At 43.6% G+C, this 23,951-nt stretch overlaps 1 protein-coding gene across 2 annotated transcripts in view; it reads right to left on the bottom strand.

The window, feature by feature from the left end:
• Nucleotides 1-1,930: 1,930 nt before the first annotated feature.
• The window catches only part of C8b (complement C8 beta chain), a 39,538-nt gene continuing 17,517 nt past the window's right edge, over nucleotides 1,931-23,951 (bottom strand). For both annotated transcript variants that reach the window (XM_076934557.1, XM_034503227.2), the window contains 8 exons: nucleotides 23,592-23,724; nucleotides 19,757-19,954; nucleotides 15,807-16,047; nucleotides 13,799-13,927; nucleotides 12,296-12,459; nucleotides 5,655-5,808; nucleotides 4,729-4,797; nucleotides 1,931-2,482 (listed from right to left, as the gene is read on the bottom strand). In XM_076934557.1, the coding sequence (XP_076790672.1) occupies nucleotides 2,331-2,482; nucleotides 4,729-4,797; nucleotides 5,655-5,808; nucleotides 12,296-12,459; nucleotides 13,799-13,927; nucleotides 15,807-16,047; nucleotides 19,757-19,954; nucleotides 23,592-23,724 (1,240 nt within the window). In that variant the 3' untranslated portion in view covers nucleotides 1,931-2,330. The remainder of the gene's footprint in view (nucleotides 2,483-4,728; nucleotides 4,798-5,654; nucleotides 5,809-12,295; nucleotides 12,460-13,798; nucleotides 13,928-15,806; nucleotides 16,048-19,756; nucleotides 19,955-23,591; nucleotides 23,725-23,951) is intronic.

The following is a 23,951-nucleotide window of genomic DNA, read 5'->3' on the forward strand; positions in this document are numbered from 1 at the left end:
AGATCAGTCTGGAAAGCCTCCTTTCCTGGCGTTCAGCTCGCAGAGGAACTCATGATGTTTTAAAGATCCTCCTCTTGAATGTGAACATCCCTCCCACACAGGTACCTCGGGCCGTACTGGTACTCACGGTTCAGGGTCACTGCTATCACATTGCTTGGGGTCTGCCTGCAGAATACTTCAGCTCAGCACAGGTACACTGGGGTGAGCCACAGTTGCCAAGACTCCGAGAGCACAGTTTGCATTTATTTTGTTTAATTCTTACGTTATGTTTTCCACCTCCTCCTAAGCGCATTTGTTTGCAGAAAGAGCCACGTGGGGGAAGTTCAGCCCACAAATAAGAATATAATTATTACACGGTTTAGCAGTGCCTGGGCGTCACCCGGGTACTCAGTGGTGCTTCACAATTCAATTGTCTCTCCTTCAAGACCACATTTAATAGGATAAACAATTTCTGCTAAACGCAATAAATGTGAACCTGGGCTGTCATCTCCATAATCAACTCAAATTTCCCATTAGAAGTGGTGGCTGTGATTGAGATTCAGAATTTAATTTGGCAGTGCTAGCCTCGATGTGCTACTGTCAGCTTCCTGGGAGCCTCCTGTCAACCCAAGACTGAGTGGCTCTTCCCTGTCTCGGGGGAATCTTAAAAGAAGATAGATTATAACTCAAGAAAATTATACTGCCTCCGTATAATGAAAGAGATAAAACATTATTGCATTATCCTGTTGAAATAACAGCAGACAGCAAAGCAATAATATTAAGCTAAACAAGGGCCCAGACCCGTCAGTTCGATTGCAGGGGACGGGATGCGGAAAGGCAGACAGAGCTGCTATACCGCCTGCCACTGCCCCAGGCAGTGAATCCTCAGCTACTTCCCAGTTTCCTATTGACTCTGCTGGAGAGAGCTAGCCAGGCCAGGCTGGAGAGAAGCTTCAGTAACATGGATGTGTTCCACTCTCAGGACCCAGTACCAAATCCAGCTGCTACAGATGCAAAGCAGGTATCTTGCCTGAAAACATTTGATTGCAAATGAACCTGATGACCCCAAAATTACCTGTAGCAAGCTGCTTTTCCGCATCCGATTCATTCAAAGAATAAACTCACCTGAAGTTCTTCAATCAGGGAGATGTGCCCATTGGGCAAACAAAACAATGGAAAGAAGGAATGTGTAAGAACCATGGAGCTTCGACCACTTAGTATTTAAAAACTAATAATAAAAAGATATTGATAGCCTGGACAGCAGTAGTCACCCTGCTGACCTGTTCAAGTTCTCATCCCCGCAAAATAGTATTTGCACAAAAGCTCAGTGAGCTCAGTGGAATGTGCAGACAGTCTCTCAGGGGAGGGAACGGGATGGCAGTGCACACTACCACACAGCCAAGAGCCCCTTGTCGTGTTTCCCAGATACTATGATCTTCTCTTTCCATTGTAAATCTTTTCTACTAGACTGATCAGTTGTCTTTGGCTCCCAGTCATGTTCTATTATTGATCACCGTCCAGGTCTGTTCCTTGATGACTGTTCCCACATGCTTTGCTTCCTCTACTCAGCATGAAAGAAGCTAAGGGACCCAAAGCCACTCTCCCGCCTAGGCAGCTGGCAGAGGCTGACCAGTAACATGAAATGCACAAGAATACACACCTATGCACACGTGCACACATACCTGCACACAAATACGCCCAGCTTTCTGCTGCATTTTATTTCATGAACAGTTCTTGGCTAACCACATGCTCATTCAGAAAAAGGAGACAAGCCTCCCAGATTCCAGAGCCTTGTTTGCAGCACAATTCTGACTTTTTCCTAATGGTATGATCTGGAACAAGTCATTATATCCCCCCCCCCCCAAGCCTGTTTCCCGAATATTTGTCTTGCAAGGTTGTCATGGGGATGACATTGGGGCACACAGAGGGATGCATTGGTGGTACACAGAGATCATTTCATAGAGATTGGCTATCTTTATTACTGAAGAAGACACTGTGTTTACCAAGGGATGAACAACTTCTTAGCAATTTACTGCTTCATTGTTCAACACCTACTATGTGCCTGTGTCACTGCATGGTGGCCAAGAAAGTTTCTGGCTCCCAGACCATGTGAGGGTAACAAAAGTACAGAGCAGGCAAAGGGAGGCTCACTATGCAAGGACTTAGGGTTTTTGCTCAACCCACTGTTTACTCAAATGATCATGCACTGAACAAACTAAAATCTTTAAAGGGCAGAGTGGCATTGTTTTTTGCTGTGATAGCCCAGGGTGGGAGCTGGTGTGTTGGGGGCCTGGCTAAGTGTGTGAGGGTTAGAGTTCAGGTTGGACCACCTGCTGGGTGCGTTCCCTCCTTTAACAGTTGAGTGTTTCTGAAGCAGGACCTGAACAGGGCCTGCCTCCTCTCTGAGGGGCTGGATTGTTGCACTGTCTTTGTCTTGTTTTGTGTCCTCCAGAGCATGCAGACCAGTCGGACCAGCAACTCCACTTCCCGTCTATGGGGATGTCTATAAGAAAGAAGGACAGTGAGTGCGAATTGGTTCTTGTACTCTCTTGTCCTAGGAGGTGGGGTAGGGCTGGGTCAATAAGCCAACAGGCTTTTGGAATCTGAATCTCTGATATCTCCCTTTAAATGAGGGTCTTTTTCTCATCATTGTTCTCTTCGTTCTCTCCTATCACAGACTATTTTCACATTCTACAATTATTCCTTGCCCAGGGTGCTCCTCCTTTTCCCATTGACATCATCAATCCGATTAGCCCTTTAGAGTTCAGTAAACTTGTATTTCTTTACAGAAGTCTGGGATCCTTACCTCTTCATCACGCCCCTGTATTTTAAGCTCTCAGAGCATTTGTAGCAATTGTTGCATAGAAATTTTAAATGTGTTTATGGAATAATTCACATAGCATTAGTCTTGTTACACCATAATCTTTGTGATGACAGAGACCATACCTGATTTGCTCACAATAAATTGCAACACCTAGGCTGGCATATAGAAGGCCTCGGGCAAATAAACAATGGGTGGTAGGAGGATGAAGGGGTGGGTGGATGGATGGGTAGGTGAGTGGGTGCATAGATGCATGTATGCATGGTGAGAGGATAGATGGCTGGGCGGGTGAATGAATAAATGAATATATGACTAGGTGGGTGAGTGGGTGGGTGGATAGATGGATGGATGAATGAGTAAAGATGTTGGTGAATAGATGGATTGGTAGATGGTGAACTGGTAGGTGGGTGGATAGAGGCATGGACAGATGGATGGAAGGGTAGATGAGTGGGTAGGAGATGGATGGGCAAATGGATGGCTTACAGATTAGACACTAAGATACTGGATAGTTCCTCATGCATGAAAGCTATGTTATTTACTGTGAGAGTGGCATATTTTAAATGAGGTGAATACCATTGCCACTCTACACCTTGATGCTTATTATCTACTAAGGATTGGCTTTGGTCATAGGTGAGGCTGCCGAATCACCATTTGTTTCCCCGTGATAAATAAGTGCAAAATGAAAGAGCTGAAGTGGACAGTTTCCAAGGTCTCCTCCAAACAGAAACACTGTAGTCTTGCGGTCCTACACTCTGAGCAGCTCACTCTCCAAGATCTGGGTGAGATGCAAGAGGAGAAAACAAAGGCAACTATGATGTAGAAGGACATGTTAAAGACTGTGCAGTCAGCCATGTCAGCCAACCTGGACCTGGCTTCCTGCTTTCACTGTGAATGGTGATCCACTGATCTCCAGCTTTCTCATCTATATAATGGGGATACGGTCAGTGTTCGTCTTCACAGGCATGTTGTAAAGAATAAATTATTTTCTATATATAAAATATAAATAATAAGTCCAAAACAAAGCAGTTAGTGTTCATTTTGCTTTCCCAGTGTATCAGCCATCATTTTAAATGATTTATATGCCTCATTATAAACTCAGGTATGTGTTATAGTAAACGGGATCATGTCCATTTCACAGACGAGAGAGGTCAAGGGTCTTGTTCAGGTTAGAGTTGTTAAACGACGGTGATGAGATCTGAATTCAAGCTGAGTTCAAGAACCCAGCCAAGGGGCCCAGTGCACAGTGAAGTGCATAGAGAATGCCTAGTGCTTTATCCAATGTGTTAGGTTCATTTTAAGGAGGCCACCAAAAAGTTATGGGAAGGAATAAAAATGACAGAGGAATGTGAGTTTGACAATTCTTAGATGACAAAGTGGACAAAGAATTTGAGAGAGGGAAGGAAAGTTTTGTTGGTCTTTCATTTGTTAGATGTCTATCCATCCATCCATCTATCTATCTAACATCTGTCTATCACTGAGAAACAACCACATCTGAGTCATGGAGGTGCAGAAGTCAATGGGCTATGACATCACTTACAGAATGAGGGAGAGGAAAAACAACGTGAAAAACATTATGTGTACATATCTTCAAAATCTTGTGAGCATCTTCAACAGAAACTGACTAATTCCACTGAGGGGGCAGGGAGTGTTAAAAGAATTTTAACATAGGACACACACACACCCTGGATTTTGGTTGGATAATACAAAAAGGACATAAGCTTTCTACCACAATCTGAGAAGGGCTTGGGAATGTCACACATTAGCCATCCTACCCCACAGTGCATTCTCAAAGGTAAAAATGATAAAAGCCAGGCAGGATCCTGAGCACCACAATGACAGCTTCCTTGTCCAAGGCCCATCTTGCTCTTGTTCTTTTCAGGCATTTTCCCAGAGTGTGTTTAGTCAACCAACTCTGGAAGACTCATTACCTTTCTGATTGGTGTCCTCACAGGCAATGCCTTGGAAGCCAGCAGGGCAGATGCACTCACAGCGGGATCCTGAGAAAAACAGTCAGCATGCGATCACACCCTGTAAAACCCGGGACCCAAGAGCTCAACCCCAAGCACCTGCACTTCCATCAGCTAGGCATGGGAACAAAACAGTGAGTGGGGTGTTATGTAATGTGCAGATGCAGTGCCAAGACCTACTCCTTTCCTGGACAGGAAGGGCCCTCATGAAGGGGTGTTCGTTGCCATTATTAGAATTATATGGTGCCACTGAGAAAATTGCTCCATAGTTGATCTTTGACTCACACTTTTAGGATCAGATGCTGCATTACGAGTCTCTGAGGCCAGCCATCTCTCACCGTAAGTAATAGTCTACTCTCTGTTTAAGTTTCTCTAGGGAGGTCCCCACTATTTGAGTCTTGCCCCATTTACCTTTGGCAAGTTCTAAACCTTTGGAGGTACTTCTCTATACTAGGAATCTGCACCCTTGGAGCATCTCTCATCTGATCATGAAGAATGTCTCCTCAGGACAGACTCTGTGAACGTCCTCATCTGACTCCATATTACTCCATGCCTCTATTCTAGAAGCTGGTAGACCCCAGCTGATAAGTTCTAAATTTCTTGCAAAAGAAACACTGTAGTAATCCGAGACCCAAAACTCTGAGCTGCCGAGCTGATCCCACTCCCTGTGAAATGACCATCATGCTCACAGCTCGAAGCTTCAGCTAAATGCTACTATAACCCATGTGATCCTCTGAGGCTAGAGTCTAGGTACTCTGACAACCAGAGCAGAATCCCCCTGCTTTTACTTTCCTGACTTCTTGGGAAAACTTCTTGGTTGCCCCAGAGTCAGCATCCCTGCAGATGATGCATTCCACAAAGAACTCCATGGCTCTGAAAAGTAGTACCTTTCAGGACAGGGATTCCATTGCCTCTGCAAGGAGCACAGTGGCAGGAGCTGACCTCCATCTGGAATTCTTCTAGCGCCTTCTTTATGTTCTGTTTCACTGTGCTGGAGTACGCAAAGTCTGTGGCTGTCACAAGCTCATACAGGGGCTCCACCTGGGACAGAAGAGACAAAACACACATCACCTAGAGGCCAACATGAAGAAGCTACAGGGGGAGGACAGTCAGAAAGGACCATGCTCAGAGAACGTAGGAGAGTACCCCCCCCCCCCCCAGAACAGGACAAATGCTACATACAGCATGCAGTTAGATGCCCTCCTCTCTGCCTTCCCCACCTGGGAGATACGGGTTCATCTGTTCAAGCTCAAATCAATTAGCAAGGAATACCTACTAAATGCTAGACACGAATCTAAAATAATTGTGAGAATCTATTCCTAGGGACTTCCAAAGCCAGATGCAGACACTAGTGTAAACTAGTGGCTTACAGACTGTCCCTGACTTAAGGTTAGACTTGCGATCTTTCAACCTTAGGAAGGCAAGAAAGTGATTCCGATTTAGTTGAAGTGTATTGTGAACTTCCCAGGCCAGTGATAAGTTCTGTCAAGAGTAGTGCAGCCAATGTCAGGGGATCTGGCCCAGTCAGCTCCTGGGTCATGAAAAGCTTAAAGCTTCCGGGGTACAATGTTGCCAAACTGTGTTCGGCAGGTACGGTGGGTCGAATGCATTTTTGCCTTGATATTTTCAATTCATCATAGGTTTATTCGGACCCAGCCCCACAGTGGGTCAAGGCGCATGGTTTCTGCACCACATGGTTTCACAGAGTAAGGGTAAGGAAGATGGCTGGCTAAAAAGAGTCAGAGTGAGGCAGTGGGCATGGGAACTGGGGCAGGGGTTAGAAAAGTACAAGCAGAAACTGGAAACCAAAGATGCTGGTCTCTCTGCACATGCACAGATTCCATCTGTGGGTGAGAAGAACCAGGGCCCGCCTGCTGGTTTGCTGTGTTCTGTCCCTCTTAGGGATGCAGCTCCAGGACCTGGTTCCTCTCCAGATTTTGTTTGTGATCCTGTCCTAATTCAGCCCTGGAGAGTTTAGGGTCTGTCTAAATGCAGGCAATCATGCCTAATAGAAGCCTCCAGTGGGAAGAAAATTGCTTCCATTTCTTAATGCATCTGATGCTGACCTTCGCTCCAGTGGGCAAAGCAAGGCCCCTTGGAGGTCCCATTGTCTCACCGGTCTGTGGTCAATGAATTGATCCAGAGGCTGTTTTCAGAGAGACTAGCGTGCTGGTCCCACATGGGGGAGGGTAAAGGGGGGGGTAGCTTGGTTTACAACACTGACAAGGTTCTCAACAGTCAGCTTTTGGCTTTTGCTCTGAGCTCCTTGAAAGGCCTACTTTAACTACATGGCGTTTTCCTACCAAGACACAGAGCCAGCTGGCAGACAAATCTGAATAAACTTCCTACATACAGGGCACCTCAGAAGCTGATGCGCTTCTGTCCTCACAAGGAGGTGATGATTGGTTCAATTGTCAGGTGAGGAAAAGCCTCCAAGTCACATGATTCATTAAAGCACAAACAAATAAACAAAGAAGAACTCCACGGTGAAAATCCTGGTACTATCAGGCTTGGAGTCTAAAGCCTGTTTCCCCTCCTAGTTTAGGATGGTTACCAATATGAATCTCAGGAGTTCCCATCAAGAGCCTCACCCCTGTGTTCTCCAAAGTTGCAGCTATAATGATTTTCTTAGGTGAAGCAGAAACCCCAAGGCTTCAGGGCAGCCCTGAATTACATTTATGTTAATATGGCTGTGCCCAGTATTTGCTCATTGTCTGTTTTCCTGTCTCCCTTCTCCTTCCCGTCTTCTTTTCCTTTATTTCTTCTACTTCTCTCTTCTGCACCTTATCTCTAAGATACTCCATCTTGAATATAATGGTCACTGGGTCTCCTTCAGCACACTTAGCCTTGGGAGATGTTTATTCTTATCGCAGCATTTTGAGGAGATTCTGGAGAATATCTGTTATGCTTCAGGCAAGTCTTTGCAGTGCACCCCATTGTTCTTAACCATGTCAAATAATTGTCACCAGAACTAGCCACCTCAAGGAGATGATGTACGTGCTGCATATATGCCTCCTAACTCTGCAGCCATTTGAGAACTGGGTGTTTCCCTGTCTTCTCCTGTTACAGTTGAAAAAGCTGGGGTGCAGAAAAGTTAAGTAAACTGACAAAGGTGTCACCTTCATCAAGGGTGGGCTGTGATTGTTAATATTATGCTTTGTTGCCCGTTAATTCACATATATTTTTTTGACTTATGGACAGTCAGATAATCATACCACATTGGTGTATAAATGTAATTTTATATCTCACCTTTTTACTTATCACAATGTGAGGCTCTCCCCATGTGCCTCAGCCTGTGTGATAGAACAGCTTTCCCCAGCTTCAGGCTAGAGGACAGACTGGTTACTTCTGCAGCTGCTCTCCTTCTTAGCCTCTGGTTGATACCTTTGTCCTTTTAGCTTTTGCTACCACAAGTATCCAACCCAGCCTGTCTTTATACATAGTTATTTACAAAAAAAATAAAACTAGATCAATAGCTATCAACATTTTTAATAGTATAGAAATACTGGATTTAAAATATCTCCCTAGACTATAGCCAAATTACATGGCCATCTTACCTCAAAAAGGTCCCTCTCTGCACTCATAATGCTTTGAGTACTACAGATTTTAAATCATTGTCAATTTGATAGGTGAAAATAACACTGTTATCATGTGTTTATTGGCAGAGAGGTTAAAAGTTTAGAAATTTATTACCCAGCTGATGGGTGTCCATTTCTTAAGAGATTGTCTCCTTCTTATGAATTGTGTCATTTTCCATACGATAAGGGGCTTATTTGTGGTAAATCATCATATCCTCCTCCTCTTCCTCCTCTTCCTCTTCTTCCTCTTCTTCCTCCTCATCATCATTGAACGATCTGCCTATCTGCTATGTTGACATATACCTACTGACTGACTTGTTTTTCTGGTGTATGTGTGTGTGTTTGTGTTGGTGCACATGGAGACCAGAGTTCAACCTTGGGTGATGTTTAGCACCCACCTGCCTTGTATTGTTTTGAGGAGCTCACTGATTAGGCTAGGCTGGCTGGCCAGTGAGCTACAGTTGTCTTCCTGTCTCTGCCTTCTCAGGACTGGGATTATAAATGCTCACCACACAGGGCTTTTTAAAATAAAGGTTCTAGAGACTTGAACTCTGGTCTTCATGATTGTACAGTGAGAAATTTACTACTGGGCCATTGCCTAATTCCATAGCTGACAGGATTTTACTAGAAGAGTACTAAACACATCACATTTTATAGCTCATTTTGCTTTGAGAAAATCCAAAGACTTACACTCTCCTTTTGGACATTGCCTCTCAAAGGCAGGCTTACATGTGATAGGACAGCAGACACTCCAAAGCCGGGTCACACATTGTTAGGGCCGCAGCTCTGCAGAGGAACATGTGGTAGAACTGTAGCTTCTCAAAATCAGGCTTGCACAGGGTAGGGATACTTTAGAGAAGAGTTCGCAGATAGTAGGGCTGCAGGTCCCCAGAGGCAGATTTTCCTGTGGTAGGGCTACAGTCTTCAGAGGTAGATTTGTGCATTATAGGGCTGCAGGCTCTCAGGCCTTCCATGTGACTTGTTCCGACTACTGACAGGTGAACAGGAGCATGGAGTGAAGGAACTTACTTCTGGCAATCTTCAGAGCCATTCTCAGCTGTTATCTGAATGTTGGAATGACCATATTGGGCAGGGCTCTCTTCCCAATACTTCTTGGACATGTGTAATTGGGAAATTTACTCGTATTGAACTAAGATGCTAAGATTTGGTTGTTTCTCCAAAACATGAGCTTGGCTATTCTGACCTCTGTGTGAGCACTATTCATATTTTCTCCGTCTACCCTAGGCAATACAATATCTTCTTCATCAGCTTCAGTCCAAATGTACTATCTAGCTACCTCGACCCATGCAGAAACATGTGCAGATGATAGACCAGTGATTAGGATTGCTATTTAAATACAGGACACCCAGTTACACCCAAATCTCAGATAAGGAGCAATTAAAGAGTCAGTACGTTCTGTGTAATACACCGGAGAATGATCTCCTCCTTATCTGAATTTCAAAGCTAGACACTCTGTATTTTCATCTGCTAAATCTGACAAGCCTTTTTGTTTTGTCTCGGGAGTTCACCCACTGAGGAACATTTCAGCAGGTCACGAGCTTTTTCCTTTAAAGACCTATGGTCACTGGTACACTGCATGCCGGAATGACTTCATGTTTGATTTTTACTCCTGGGGGATACATTTGTTCCTAAAAGGAAAACATGTCAGCAGGGTGTGTTGCAACATTGTTTTGTTTTCAGTATTTCTGCTTAGGTTTCAACACCATGTTCATCTCACATTATGGGCGCTGGGCAGACTCTATACTACACGCCTGATGAATGTGTAGGCACACTTAATCTCATCCTTGGCTCAGGAAGGAGTCGTGCCTTAGATGTCTACTTCTGTACCCTATCTATCATGTTTCTCTCCCATTGGTGTTTGAATCTCTTTGTCTTTTGTTTCTGTATTATAAGAGCATTTTTATAGTACCTTCCACCTCACTGACTCGATTTTCTGCAGTGTCAATTCTGTTCTTTATGGTTTCCAATGTGGGTTTTAATTCTGCCATTGAGCTCTCAGTTCCCCACATCCAGCTACTTTCCTTTCATCTGATTAGTGTCTAAACAGCTCAGCTTCTATTTTTATTTCATAAATTTCTCGTTTTCTTGAATTTTATTGTTGTCACAAAGCAAATGCATTCTCAGCGTTACTTCCATCTTTCTATTTTATAGACATGTGCTCATTTTCTGCAGCTTGAACATAATTCTCATCTTTTGTGTTAAAACAAATCTATTTATCCATTGTCATCTCCTAACTCTTTTTTTAACAGGGTGCTACCTCTTCCTGTCTGCGCTTACCTGGAAATGACACAAGCTGGTTCTTGCTTGCATACCTTGCATCTGCAGAAATCTCATCTCGGCTCTTCTCAAAGGACACATTATTATACTCAGGCAGTGGCACAGAAATTGTTTATCCACTGGGCTTTTCTCTTCTAAAAATCAGCCATCATTCCAGCCTCCTGGAAAGCTGCTTCTGTAGAGAGGCCTTATTCTGAGATAATGTGAAGCAGCCAGCAGTTTCTGAGAGCAGAGAGAGCCCATGAAGCGGAGGGATGGATGAACATGTGTTTTCAATGCAGGTGACAGATGTGCAGAGGTGCACAGAGGTCTTCTGCACTTCTGCCTCTCTCCTGCTGTGCTCCTCAAAATACTCTCCTCTATCATTCCCTACTTGACATCACTGGTTTGACTTCATGTGACAGTCCCTGGCCCAGACAATCACATTTTTCCTCACTGGATAACCAAGCCATCCTTCCTAGGTCTCAGTTTTAACAGATATCAGATAGGATACCATAGTACAGAGCTAAAATTCAGATACCTATTTTCCTCTCAAGTCCCTGTTATCTCTCACACCTGGCTGGGATGCCATCTGGTGTCACCATGGAATGAATCAAGCTTGGATTTCTCCGGAGCTGCCTGCAACCCATGGCTGGCTGTATCTCTATTCTGATTTTTGGTGCCTATGCTCTGCATATCACTAGCGACTAAACACAGAGGCAAGAATTGAATGGCAGCCTTCTTGTTCTGTAAAGCTATGCATCTGATGCACAAATACAGGTCCTGTTGAAAAAATCATCAGGGTCAGGACTGCAGAGTCTCTCGTCAAGGTCCAGTCTCCTATTTCCCCTCCTTGACTGCAAAGAAAACTCTCAGGGGGTGGGCATCGGTCCATCGATGACAGTCCAGACAGCAGCAAGAAGGGAGTGCTGTAAGGCATGCTATGGGTACTGTGCAGATGTCCCCACAGGCAAGGACCTACCATGGCTGATGTGTGTGACAGTCCTGTTTTAACAAGCATCTGTTTAGTTTATTTACAGCTGCAAGATTCTTGTGTGGGAGCCAGTTGGTTAGAATCATTATTTTTCTATTCACCAAGCCCACAGGGGGAGGAAAGAGGTCAGACTCTCTTGTCTAGACCTAACAGATTCTTGAACAGTCACAGATGGCCATGACCTTCCTGACCCTTGACTTGTCACAAAAAGAAGTTGAACACATTAAACTTGCAGACCACTGGGAGCATCAGTCTAGATAACATTCCTGATGCCCCAGCAGAGTGTTGTGAACTCAGTAGGTGCTTCAAACAACATTAGTTATTATCATCACATTTTGCAGTACCCAAAGAGATGGGTATGCATGCTGCTGACTTACTGCCCTTCCCTAAGTGCGTCTTCCATCTAGGCATGTCTTTGTTTTCCTCTGGTATCTTCTTAAAGCATGGTAGATGGTCCCCTAAGTAGCCTGGGGACCAAGCGAGGCACTTGGAATCTTTAGGTGGCATGGTGTGCTGTATTCTAACCTATTCACCTCACATCTATCTTCTATTATCATGCAACTAACCCAAGCATGGGGCCTGTGCCTTGATGAGCTACACGTTCCATACACAGCTCATTGCAGACTCCCCGAATCCATGTTCGACACAGAGGTGGAGTGGGCATAATGGCTGCATATACCTTCATCTTGATGATTGCTGGGTTGTACTGCACAGCATCACCCCATTCCTTCAACAGTTCAGCAGTTGGCAGCTCCTTGTATGCCAAGGTGGTGATGTACTCACTTGTCCCTCCTCGCACAAGAACTACCAAGTCTTCCACCATGGTGTTCCTCTTATTTCTGTCTGCAATGGGCAGAAAGAGTGGCATGGAATCAAAGGGTCTATTTTTTATGACTTGGAATTTACTGCAGCTACACAAACAATTGAGACACTGCAGCTTGTAGATTTGTAGTGAACATGTCTGGGAGACAAGGGAGAACAAGACATTTTCCTGACATAGGGGAGTGATAGGCTCTGGGGCAACTGAAAACTTACCTAATTAGGCATAGCCCAAATGAGGAGAATAAGCAAGGAAGATTCATGATGAACAAATTCAAATGTCTGTTACTGAATCAGTATACATGAGATAGAAACAGAGATAGGGATAGTGTTAGAGAGATAGAGAGATACACAGACAGACAAAGAGAATTGTACATAGCTGATAGATACACAGAAAGACATAAGTAAATAGACATGCAGATGGTAAATAGATGACAAACGACAGATAATAGATTAGTAAATAGATGGGCAGACAGAGAGGAGGGCATTGTAATTGGTGGGGCTTTATGGGTTCTGGCAATGTCTTGTTCAGGGACCTGGATAGGGATTAAGCTACAAGTTATCTTAAAAGAACACCTATGTTTATATATCCATCTTCAGCACAATGAACAAGTAAATAATCAAAAATATAAGCAACTCAGTCTCAAGTGTAAGTGTCTGCTCTAGGCTGGCAGCTGATTCCTGTGTTTGTGGTTTACTGGGTGCCGTTTCCACAGTGGGAGGCTTCACATGGCAGGAACTGGGAGGGAGCAGAGGAGCTGAGGTCAGAGCACTGCCATTCGGCCTCATTCCTATTCGACATGTACTAGACTCCCATCTCCGCAGACTCCATACAGGCCTTTGATCTCAGACCCTGACTCTACACTAAGACCGGCTTTAACCCCCAACTGAAGCATATCTTTTCCTGCCATGTGGCCTCTGCCCTGTGGCTGGTGGTGTGTCACATTTCCTAATTTGTCTTATCTCAGGTAAGGCCCAGTCTCTGCAATCTTGCCTTGGCCCCCACCATTCTATATCCAGCCAGTCCAACTCTCAGCCCCTAGAGCAAAGGGATACTATTTGCACCATGATACTGTAGTACTTGGGTTGTAATTCACAGTTCTGGAAACTGTCCTCAGGCTTCAGCCTGGATATTGGTCTTTTTTCCTTCTAGCTACTCTACATGGTCATAGTGAAAATGGGAACTCAAGTTCATTCATTTTTATGTATTCATTATACTAGTAGGAAGTAGTTGGATGCTATTGGATAGATTATTATGTTCATTGAAATGCTTTGAAACATCTCACACTTAAAGAAAGCCTGGGACCAATGGTGCTGGGGAGAGAAGGAGTGCAAGTGCAGAAGTCACGTGAAGCTGTCTCACCTTTGATTTCATTCAGAATGTCATTGCATTTCTTTACGGACACACCCAATTTGAGGTAGACTTTATAGATGACACCACCAATCTGGAAACCTTTTCCAGCACAGGCAGAAACATGATCAAGAGTGTAATCTGCAGAAAGGGAAAGATGCTCATGATCTACTAGGTAACTCGCTCTGTCCCTTCTCCTGCGATCGACACTAACTTTAAACCTTCCTGGCATCAGAGACTCAAATGAACATGTCATCAATCTGAAGATAAGAAGCATAGTGGGAGTTATAGAGACCCCGTGAAGATCAGTCTCAAGTTCCTGCTGTAGCCTCCTTCTCCAGGCCTACGAGGATATGTGCATCTTTCAGAGAGGTCACATGCTCAGAGCTGTCTCTAAAAGCTAGACTCTTTATCTGGTATTCTCTTAGTTAGGGTTACTTTTGCTGTGATGGCCTATCATGACCAAAAAGCAACTGAATCTTGATTTAAGTCTGGCTGAGGCAAAGAGAGGGTTGTTAACTTCTTGGCTTCCTAGCATTATTAACGTAGACCATAGCTTCCCCAGGAGCATTGCACATCCCTGAACCACAAATCTCATTGAAATAATGTGTGTTCCAAGAAAAATTAAAGCCCCCGTGATCATCCAAATTTGCTAACTGCATGAACTATGGGAAATTGTATTTTCCCCCCTTTCTTTGGCAGTCCTCTGGAAAACTTCTAAGGGTGGCATCAATTTTATTTTTCCCTCAATTGTGTGATTTAGGGGGCAGTTTTAGAAACAATAGAAAGAACCTTTGGAACAACTCTTTTGGAGGAAGGTACCTTTGATCTTGGTTGACTCAAGTCCTAAACACATGCATTTACATTGTATGTCCTCTTGCGAGTACATAGGAATTATACCCAAGTCCTATCCACTGATGGGACCGTGTGATCCAGACCAGTTCATATAAACAGACAAGTGTCCAGTCCTGAAACAGAATACTGGATTGGAAAGCAGGATTCACACCCTAGACTAGTGGTTGAAGACATTTAGAAAAGTCAGGAATGCCTAGAGGCATGATAGGAAGAGAAGGAGAGGAGCACTGGGATTGACCATAGTCTGTGGACTACAGTAATGTGACCCCTCACTAGTGATACTGTCATCCGTGGACCAGCACCTTGAGCATCATCTCCAGGGATAGTTGAAAGAATTTGGATATAACCTTGGTCCTACTGGATCAGATCAATCACTTCAAAGATTTGTCTGTCATTCACATTCATCAGAGTAAATGGAGCTCTGGCCCCAAGATGAGCTTATGATTAACTGTAAAAATTAATATAGGAACTAGGAAGATGGTTCAGAAGGCAAAATGCTTGTCTTGTAAAATAAGGAGCAGAGTTCAGGTTCCTAGAAATTTATGTGAAGGTCAGGTGGGCATGGTGCCCTTTATGCAATTACAGCACCTGAAGGTAGAGACAGGGAATCCCCACAGCAAGCTGGCTGAGAGACTAGCTATATCAACATGCTATAATGTACTCTCACACATGCAAAAATAAAAAACACAACCATGATATACATTCATGCATACACAAATACATGAAAAAATGAGACAGAATATAAAATTTGGAGGTAGCCCTCAAGAAACTTGGTGAATAGAAAAGAAAGAAAAGGAACTGAGGTTGGTGGTGCCTAAGCTTTTGGCTTGTTTCTCTGGCTGGATGGTAGAACCATTTCTGAGATGTGAAAACTACAGAGGAAGCTGTGTGCTTCCAGTGATTCAGGATGCGTATGTGACTCACACATGAGCTTGGATCTGACTGGATACAGTTAATCATGGAGAGGAGGATAGCTAAAGAGAGAGCTGGGCTGGGAGGACTAACACAACCTAGCCGAAGAGAGGAGAATAAAGACTCTGCCAGATCACTGGGAGGAAAACAGGAGCACAGCTCACAACTCATCCCCTAAGTGTTAGTGAAAGACTCTCCTATCCCTCATCCCTCCTGTGCTAGCCAGGGAAGGCACGTCCCTCAGGCAGCGGACCTCCTCGCTCCATGGCGTCTTTGTTCATGATAAGCGTGTACTCGTAGACACCCCCAAGCACGGCTTCGGTGATGAAATGTGTCCCGAAGTCACGAAGGAGATCTCGGTATTCCCCATAGCTATACTCCAGGGGCAGGCTCTTGACCCTCTGAAGGAATTCATAATGGAGCATGAGGTTTCTGGACTTCAGCTTGTAATGTGCCACTTCAAGGACAGAGCGTGCATGCAGAAACTTGCTTTTCTAGATGAAATACCAACATGGAAGGAAAAAAAAAAAAAAAAAAAACAGACCTTTACAGTTAGCAATCGTGAATGGGAAGACGAACTTTACATCTACTGTTTTTGCCCGGGGTCATCACACTTATGATTCCTTTAGGATATCTGAGGGAAGATTTCAGTTCTCATAAATATTCTAGCATCCTTTTTTAGCTTGGATGAGCACTGATCTTGTTACAGGAACAAATGCGGACAGTAAAGGAGAATCAGAAACCTGCTCTACAAGATGAATGTAACCACTAGAGGCCACTCAGATAGGGGCAGAATTTACTAACTTGCAAGCCTTAATCATTTGCCTATGTCTTTTATTTAAAAAAACCTCAAAACAAACAAACAAACAAACAAACAAACAAACAAAAACCCAAACAATTCAAGTCCCAAAGTGCTTTGGGAAGGTGACTGTTGGCAGGAGTCAGCAAACCGTGGTCTGTATACACAACGTATCTACTGCCTGTTTTGCAAACACTCACATATTCCCGGAATTCACTCACATATTGTCTCAGTTTTTGTCACACTGCAGTGGCAGAGTTGTATAGTTGCAACAGAGACCTTTCCCTCAATATCGTGTAAAGCCTCAATTTTTTTTGCTCTGGTCCTTTTCAGACAGAGACTGGTGTCTCCTGGAGTATAGACTGGATGCTGGTGTTGCCAGATGAGAGCCAGGTATCAGAACATGTGAGATGAGGGGTCCTCGAATGGCAGGAAGCAGGGATGGAGGAATGGTGGTCCAGTCTATTCTAACCCAGTCCTGCAGCTGAAGAGCTATGCAGCCCTGATTGCACAGTCACTGAAAACCCACACTGTCCATCTTTCTGTCCAGTGGCTCAGAGCTCCTTTTCTCTCACTATTGACTGCCTAAGTAGTCACTGGGAACTTGGTTCACACCTTTTCCAAACCTCCTAGGTTCTATCTCCTCCCTGCAGTTTTATGAAAGCTGTCAGAATCAAAATGGTGTTGGTTGTGGCAGCCTTAACAAAAAGTAAGTGAAGATACTCCAGGCCTGGAAGTTAGGAGAGACAAGCGCTCATTCCCGATTGTCTCACCATAGGAGCTACCACGGGAGACAGCCACAGCGACTGCACACAAACACACTCCTTCAAGGGCCTTTGTCCAGCATCTGCCTGGTTTCAGAATGCTGTCCCTCGTGCTCTTGGTTCCCTGTGGACAGGATCTTTGTTTGTAATCTCATTTGTACCTTTAGAAACTTCAATCCCCTTGAGACATACATAGCTTACTATAGCGTGCTCACTCCCATCGCACTGTTCTGCAGTTCCCAAATACACAAAGGCATTCATTCTCTGGGAGTCATGCTCTGATTGTTATTCAAGTTGACATATTATTATAAAATTTCCCCTGTGTTCTTCCTTTCCTCGCTAACCTGTTTTCAGTGCCCTAGTCAGAGTCAAGATCCTAAACCTCTGGTAATAATATGATAATACGCCTTCAATGCAAAACCAAAACAAACGAAACATGGGTGCGTTCACTCACTGTTGCCTTCTGAAGCAATCTACTCTCTTACTTTGGAGTAAGTGCTCTGAGCTCAGCTGCCCCGACATTGAAGTGTTCCTCTCCATGCCTGTCCACTGCCATGAGCCACACAGTGTATGGGCCCTGATTCAACTCTGTACGGATCCCCAAACCTGCATGAGGTGCTAGTTCTCCCACTCGTTCCTCTGCTTCTGAGCTCTTCCCTTTCTTCTGGGCATGCATTTACCTGCCTTTCAAATCCCTAGTTAGCTCTTGCATATTTAATACGATCCCTGGAAGTCCCAGGCAGGTGCTCCTTTTTAGAACGTGTGTAACACATCACTTCTATCTCCTTTATGATATACATTATGCTATATTGCAGCTGATATAAATGATAAACAGTGATTTATTGCTTACAGGTGTACATCTCTCACTGGACTGAGAATATAAAGGTGAGACAATTTGTTATATATTTTAAAAAGAGCTTCAAGAGACAAGTGTGAAGATGCCCAACACAAAATGTTACAAATGTTTAAGGAGACAGAAATGCGAATTACTCTGATTTGGTCATTATATATTGCATACATGAAGCAAATTATCACACTATAATCCATAAAGATATCTAAGTTTTCAGATAATATGTTTAACCACACAAAAAGAACCTTGTAGAATTTGCCTTAGGACTCAAGGTTCATATCTGGTGGCATACATGTTAGCTGTCTAAAAATGGCTATTTCTATTGGGAAGGCAAGGTCAGGAGGGAGGCAAGAGGAGAAAGAAGGTACCCCCTGTTTTCCCTTATAATAAAGCAAGTTCTGGTGGTTGGTCCTGTCCTTCATTCCTACAGCTTGGTGGTGAGTGCCTACTATGTGTCATCTTGTCTAGAGAAGAAGGAAGCAGATCTGTTCCCAACAAGCCCCAGCCCAACAATTCAACAAATGGAAGATAGTTCCAGACTACTTAATGCTGACCAGCTGTTTCCTGCTGTTCAGCAGAGGCCTGCTGGAGCCCCTTGAGATTTCTTTTACTTTCTTTTCCATGTAAATCATTGTAAACTTTAGGTCTTAGTCTCTTTTCTTTCATATCCCCTTAATTTCCTATCAGTCCTGAGTTGAAAATTCTCAGTAACTAGTAAAAAAAACACACACCTTCTTTACCACAGAATTCAAAGTCTCAAAGCTACCCATCACCCGTTTCTTGAACACATTGATCCAACTGCTTCTGGCTCCTGTTGCTTTGTGTTTACCTCGTGGTCACCAAGGAATACACAATGATTAGATTAGCACTGTGGAACATCTCTGGGGTAGCGCAAACATGGGAAGGGCAAGGTGGGAGTCACACTGTGTGTCAGGGTAGGACATGCATGTGAAGGGCAAGGTGGGAGTCACACTGTGTGTCAGGGTAGGACATGCATGTGAAGGGCAAGGTGGGAGTCACACTGTGTGTCAGGGTAGGACATGCATGGGAAGAGCAAGGTGGGAGTCACACTGTGTGTCAGGGTAGGACATGCATGTGAAGGGTAAGGTGGGAGTCACACCGTGTGTCAGGGCAGTACAAAGGAAAGCAGCCTGGGCTAGTAACCACATGGGAAACTGGTAAGAGGTAGAAAGAAAGCAGGAAAAAGGGATTGGGGGTGGGAAGTTGTAAAGGCAATCCCACCAGATGCCTGAGAAATCCCAGAAGAGTTGGGTCACATTCCAAACACTGATCTCAAACAAAGGTCAAGTTGTAGTGAGTTGTAAACCCTCCAGATAGGTGTCATTTGGGCAAGTTTGCTTACTAAGCCTATTGAAAACCAAAGGAAAGGGCTTATCAAAAAACAAGAAAATACCATGCCATGCAATGTGGAACTAGGACATGACTTATGAAAACTTTATTGTTTACTTGGACCAGGTGGACAGATACAACTATGGGCATAAAACAATACACATACATTTAAGGTAATAAACTGATTTTTTTTTCAAGAGCAAGAGAAAACTTTAGGTTGGGTGGGTAGGGGTTGATAGGAGAATCTGGGAGGAGTTGGGGAAAGGGAAATGAATATGATCAGAATATGTTTGTAAAACTCTCAAAGAATAAATGAAAACATCATTTAAATAATTTTTTAAATCATTTAAATAAGTTTTAATAAGTTTGTAAGATTCTCAAAAAATAAATGAAAACTCGTTTTAAAAATGAGTATATAAAAGCACTAAGCAGGTACTTACAGTGTGGGAGAATCGTTTGGTTCTGCTAATATAATGTTTGCCTTCGTTGCTTTCTTCTTTAACTCCAAACTCAAAAATGCCATCCACTTTAAAACCAAACTTGAAACTAGACTTGCTGGTTGCTTTGTTCGTCACATTCTGCTCAAAATCTGAATATGATTCATATTCTGTAAGTGCAAATTCGTATTTGCCTTGGGTCTATAGAAAGAAAAAATGTGCTTTATTAATATGTTTTGGTTCAAATCCTCTTCATCAGACATTCACTGTGTTTTTACCATATGGCAGAGCTGAGCCAGGGACTCTGGAAACACAAAAATATCTGGGACAGCTTTTATCTCCAGGACCCCTGCTTTAGCAAGACAGACAGACACATTCAATACTTTGGTTTATGCTCAGAAGCTGGATTTCACTCGAGTTCTAGCTGGCAGGAAAGCAGGAGATGGGGATGTCTAGAGCTAGTGGATTGGTCTTGAACTGAGGTTTAAAGTGAAGTAGGAAGGTCTGAGCAAGTGCCTGGATGAGGGAAATGGGAACGTGTGGCAAGAGAACATTCTGGCACTGGGATATCTCTTGTTCTGGACTGGAGCACACTGCTAACGTGAACCAAGACAGGAAGCAGCAGGGTGGTCACTCTGGGTCAGCATGGCAGTTAAAATGGAAAGAACAGATCAGAACGAGGAGTCACAAACCAAGAAGGAGATGCTATGATGTGCATGGCACACTGGAGATGGAACAAGACAGCAGCAGGGGAGTGAAGACTGAAGGAGACTGCTATGCATGCTTTCCTCAGGGAACTTAGCAGAGCTATGTTCTGAGTCATTAGAACTTATCGTCCTTGCACTGGGGAACTGCCAGAGACAGGACCCTGATGAACCTGGAGTGACCAGTTATCTCTACCTCCACTCCCGTGGGCATCTGGATACTTGTAATTTGTATAAAGTCTCACAACACAGAATGAGGACAGCAGAGACATGGCCTGAATAGGCTTCTGGCACAGTGGCACTGCTTGCTTCTGGGTGGATGACTTGGAACAATTGATTTCTCTGGGCCTCGGTTTCCCCATGTATCAAATGGAGATGGTAGTTTTTCTTCTCATTAGACCTTTCCTGAGGACCAGGTTCACACAGGAGCATGTCAGAGCCTTCAGGAAATGCTACCTAAGGAGAGAGGAAGCTGCACATGAAGTCTGCACTGGGATCTGGCTCCTGTGCTGTTTCTTAGAATGCAGAGGTTGAGAAGTTGGACTGAATACCTTGATGAAAAGTTTGTTTAGTCCCCCTGATTGCAGAAAAGACCAGAAAAGAGGGATGAGAAGAAAGACAGTTGTCCAACCACCAGAACCATGCATTGTTGGAAATAGAAACCACCTTCTACATGAATTTCTCCATCAATCTTCCCTTACTTTACAAATGAGGAACCTGAAGGAAGAGAGAAAAAGGAGGCTGGCCTGAAGCAAAATGTCTTTTCATTTGATGGCAAGGGTTTTAGTACTGTATCTACTCAGTATATTCTACACTCTACTCTGAATGGTGTGTCTGGGAGTATATTTAAGTCATAGTACAGACTTATATGGGTGCAGCATTTTATTTATTTTAAAGGTTTATTTGTGTGCATGCATCAGGAGCCATAATGGGACAAGCTAATAATTAGCAGGTGATCATCCTGAAATGCTTGCCTTGGATTATTATATAATCTGCAACAAATGATCCTTCATTCAGCAAGGCTGTGAAGGACTTATTTTGGGAAAGATTCCTGCTATTAATATGCTTTTCCTATTATTATTTAAACATATGTAACAATCACTAAGCAATAGCACACCCATTTGGAGCAGATTTCTGCAGATCCACAAAGATGTACTGTCTTATAGTGATGCTATGTAGACAAATAGATGACTTCTTAAGTCTTAAGAATTCCTAAAATTATATCAATAATTATTAAGCTCTTTTATAATGGGACTGCTATTAGGTCCCTCTCTTATAGTCAAAACTGCAATGAGAACTCTGCCAGTCTCTCGAGTGTCATCAGTTAATTGCCCTTAAATAGTAACCAGACTTTCTCCTGCTCAGAGCACATTCCAAGAAGTTGTAAAACAATTAACCAAAGTTCACTAAAAGAGAACTTATGATTTATTATAGGTGCTAGGACAGAAGATAAAATATTGCCTGGGTTTATCTATACAAAACTTCACTAATTTCTTAGTTATAGTTTTAAACCTCAAGTGAACCTGTGAAGTTAGACAGGTGATGGATGTTTAGCCAGATAATTACTCCTAATGGATATGCATGCAAACATTCTCTGTTGTAAACTTCTACTTCAATTTATGATTTGATTTTTGGTGTGAACTTGTGATGAACTTTGCAACATGTGATCATGTGCTCTGAAAAATGTATAAGTTCTGAGAGCAAAGAGATGAGAATTAGAATAGTTAGAATAGGCAGAATAGAGAAAATAGAGATAGAATAGGACTTTTACCTTTTCCCATTTAGAGTAGTATATAGAATAGAATTTTTCCCTTTTCTCAGATAGAATAGAAATTTTCCTTTTTCCCACTTAGGGCCTTTCTGCTTTTCCCCTTAGATAGCTTTCATAGGAAACTTTTAACAACTTAGTAATAAATGTTATAACCACATCTCTAAGTGTCTTTTCTTCCTGTGACCAACCTCAGACTAACAGGCATAAGTTAGGGCCCAGCAGCTCCTGCTGAGATAGTACAAAGGCTATTTGCCTAATCCTCTCCTGTTAGGCTACAGGTGTTAATCACCTAAGCCTGCACTCTTTTACCTTCAGAACAAGTTTTTAGGATAGTACAAGGCTATTTACTTAATCCTTTGCTGGTTTTGGGCTGGAGTGCTGGTTTTGGGCTGGGTGCCAGAGACTGCAGTTTCTGGCCACAGGATCATGGATCTCTTAAAGCCCAAGGCTTTATCCCAAATCTTGTAAGACCAAGTCTTACCCCCACCCCCACCCCCACCCCCTACGATGCTCTTCCCCCTCGGCTGCCTCAAGAAGAACCAACAAGAAGAGAAGAACACTCTCTCCACCAAGCCGGGGCTGGCTCCCGGCATGAATGTATGTTTGTGTGTGTGTGTGTGTGTGTACCTGAGTGTGTGTGTGTGTGTGTGTGTGTGTGTGTGTGTGTGTATGTGTGTGTGTATGTCCCTGTAAATGAAGGTAGCCACAGAGGTCAGAAGATCTGAGATTTCCTGGAACTGGAGAGACAGATGGCTGTGGACCACCAGATGTGGATTCTGGGAACTGAACCTGGGTCATCTGCAAGAGCAGCAACTCTTAATCATGGAGCCATCTCTTCATCCCCAGAGGTGAATCATTTTTATAACTTCCAATATTTAGATCTATGCCTGGCCTGATGGGAAAGGGCATGGTAGTGATGGAAACAACAGTTAACATGAGCCGAGGACTCCCTGTGGCCACAGGTAACGTGATGCCACTTAACCACATTGTCTTACTGATTGTCTTACTTCAGGGAGGAAGCCTATACCTTTCAACATAAAGATAGGAAAACTGAGGTTCTGAGCATTTAGAACTGTGTAGGCAACAAGCAGACAAGCCAGTCCACTTGTGTGATACCAAATCCTAAGCTCTGTCTTTGGCATGGCTATGATAGTATCATGCTAACATTACTGCTTCTACAGCTCCTGCTCAGGGGGTCTACCATCAGCACAAGGTCTTGTGTTACAGTTCACCCAGTTGATACCAGAAGACACTAGGACTCTGAGAAGAAGAGCTATATAAAAACTGCATAGCTTGCAGGCTACAGAGTGCCCATTCAGGGGTCCCCTCGCTGCCAGATTCAGCTTACCTAGATGTCTCTTACCTGTGGGGTGTAGCCTTCTACATTGTATGGCTTCCTAAACTTGGTGTTCAGGATGTAGTGGGGGGAGCATCCACCAGCATAATACTGGTGATCGAGGACCGGGCCCTCAAAAGTGTTTGTGAATAGATTTATCCTGGAAGAAAGGCACAGACAGGATGAGATGCTTAGGATCTGGAGTCCAGTCCTCTCTGTTGGAAGTTACCAGGTCCCATGGAATGAAACTCAAAACTCCTGGTTCTGTATGTGAAGGCCATGGGAATCTGGCTCACACCAATGCAACATTCTCTTTTTAAAACGTGTGTATTATTATTTTATTTTATATGTGTGGGTGTTTTGCCTGTGTGTATATCTGTGTACCAT

This window comes from Arvicanthis niloticus, chromosome 5, assembly GCF_011762505.2.
Source record: "Arvicanthis niloticus isolate mArvNil1 chromosome 5, mArvNil1.pat.X, whole genome shotgun sequence".
In the NCBI taxonomy this organism is placed as follows: Eukaryota; Metazoa; Chordata; class Mammalia; order Rodentia; family Muridae; genus Arvicanthis; species Arvicanthis niloticus.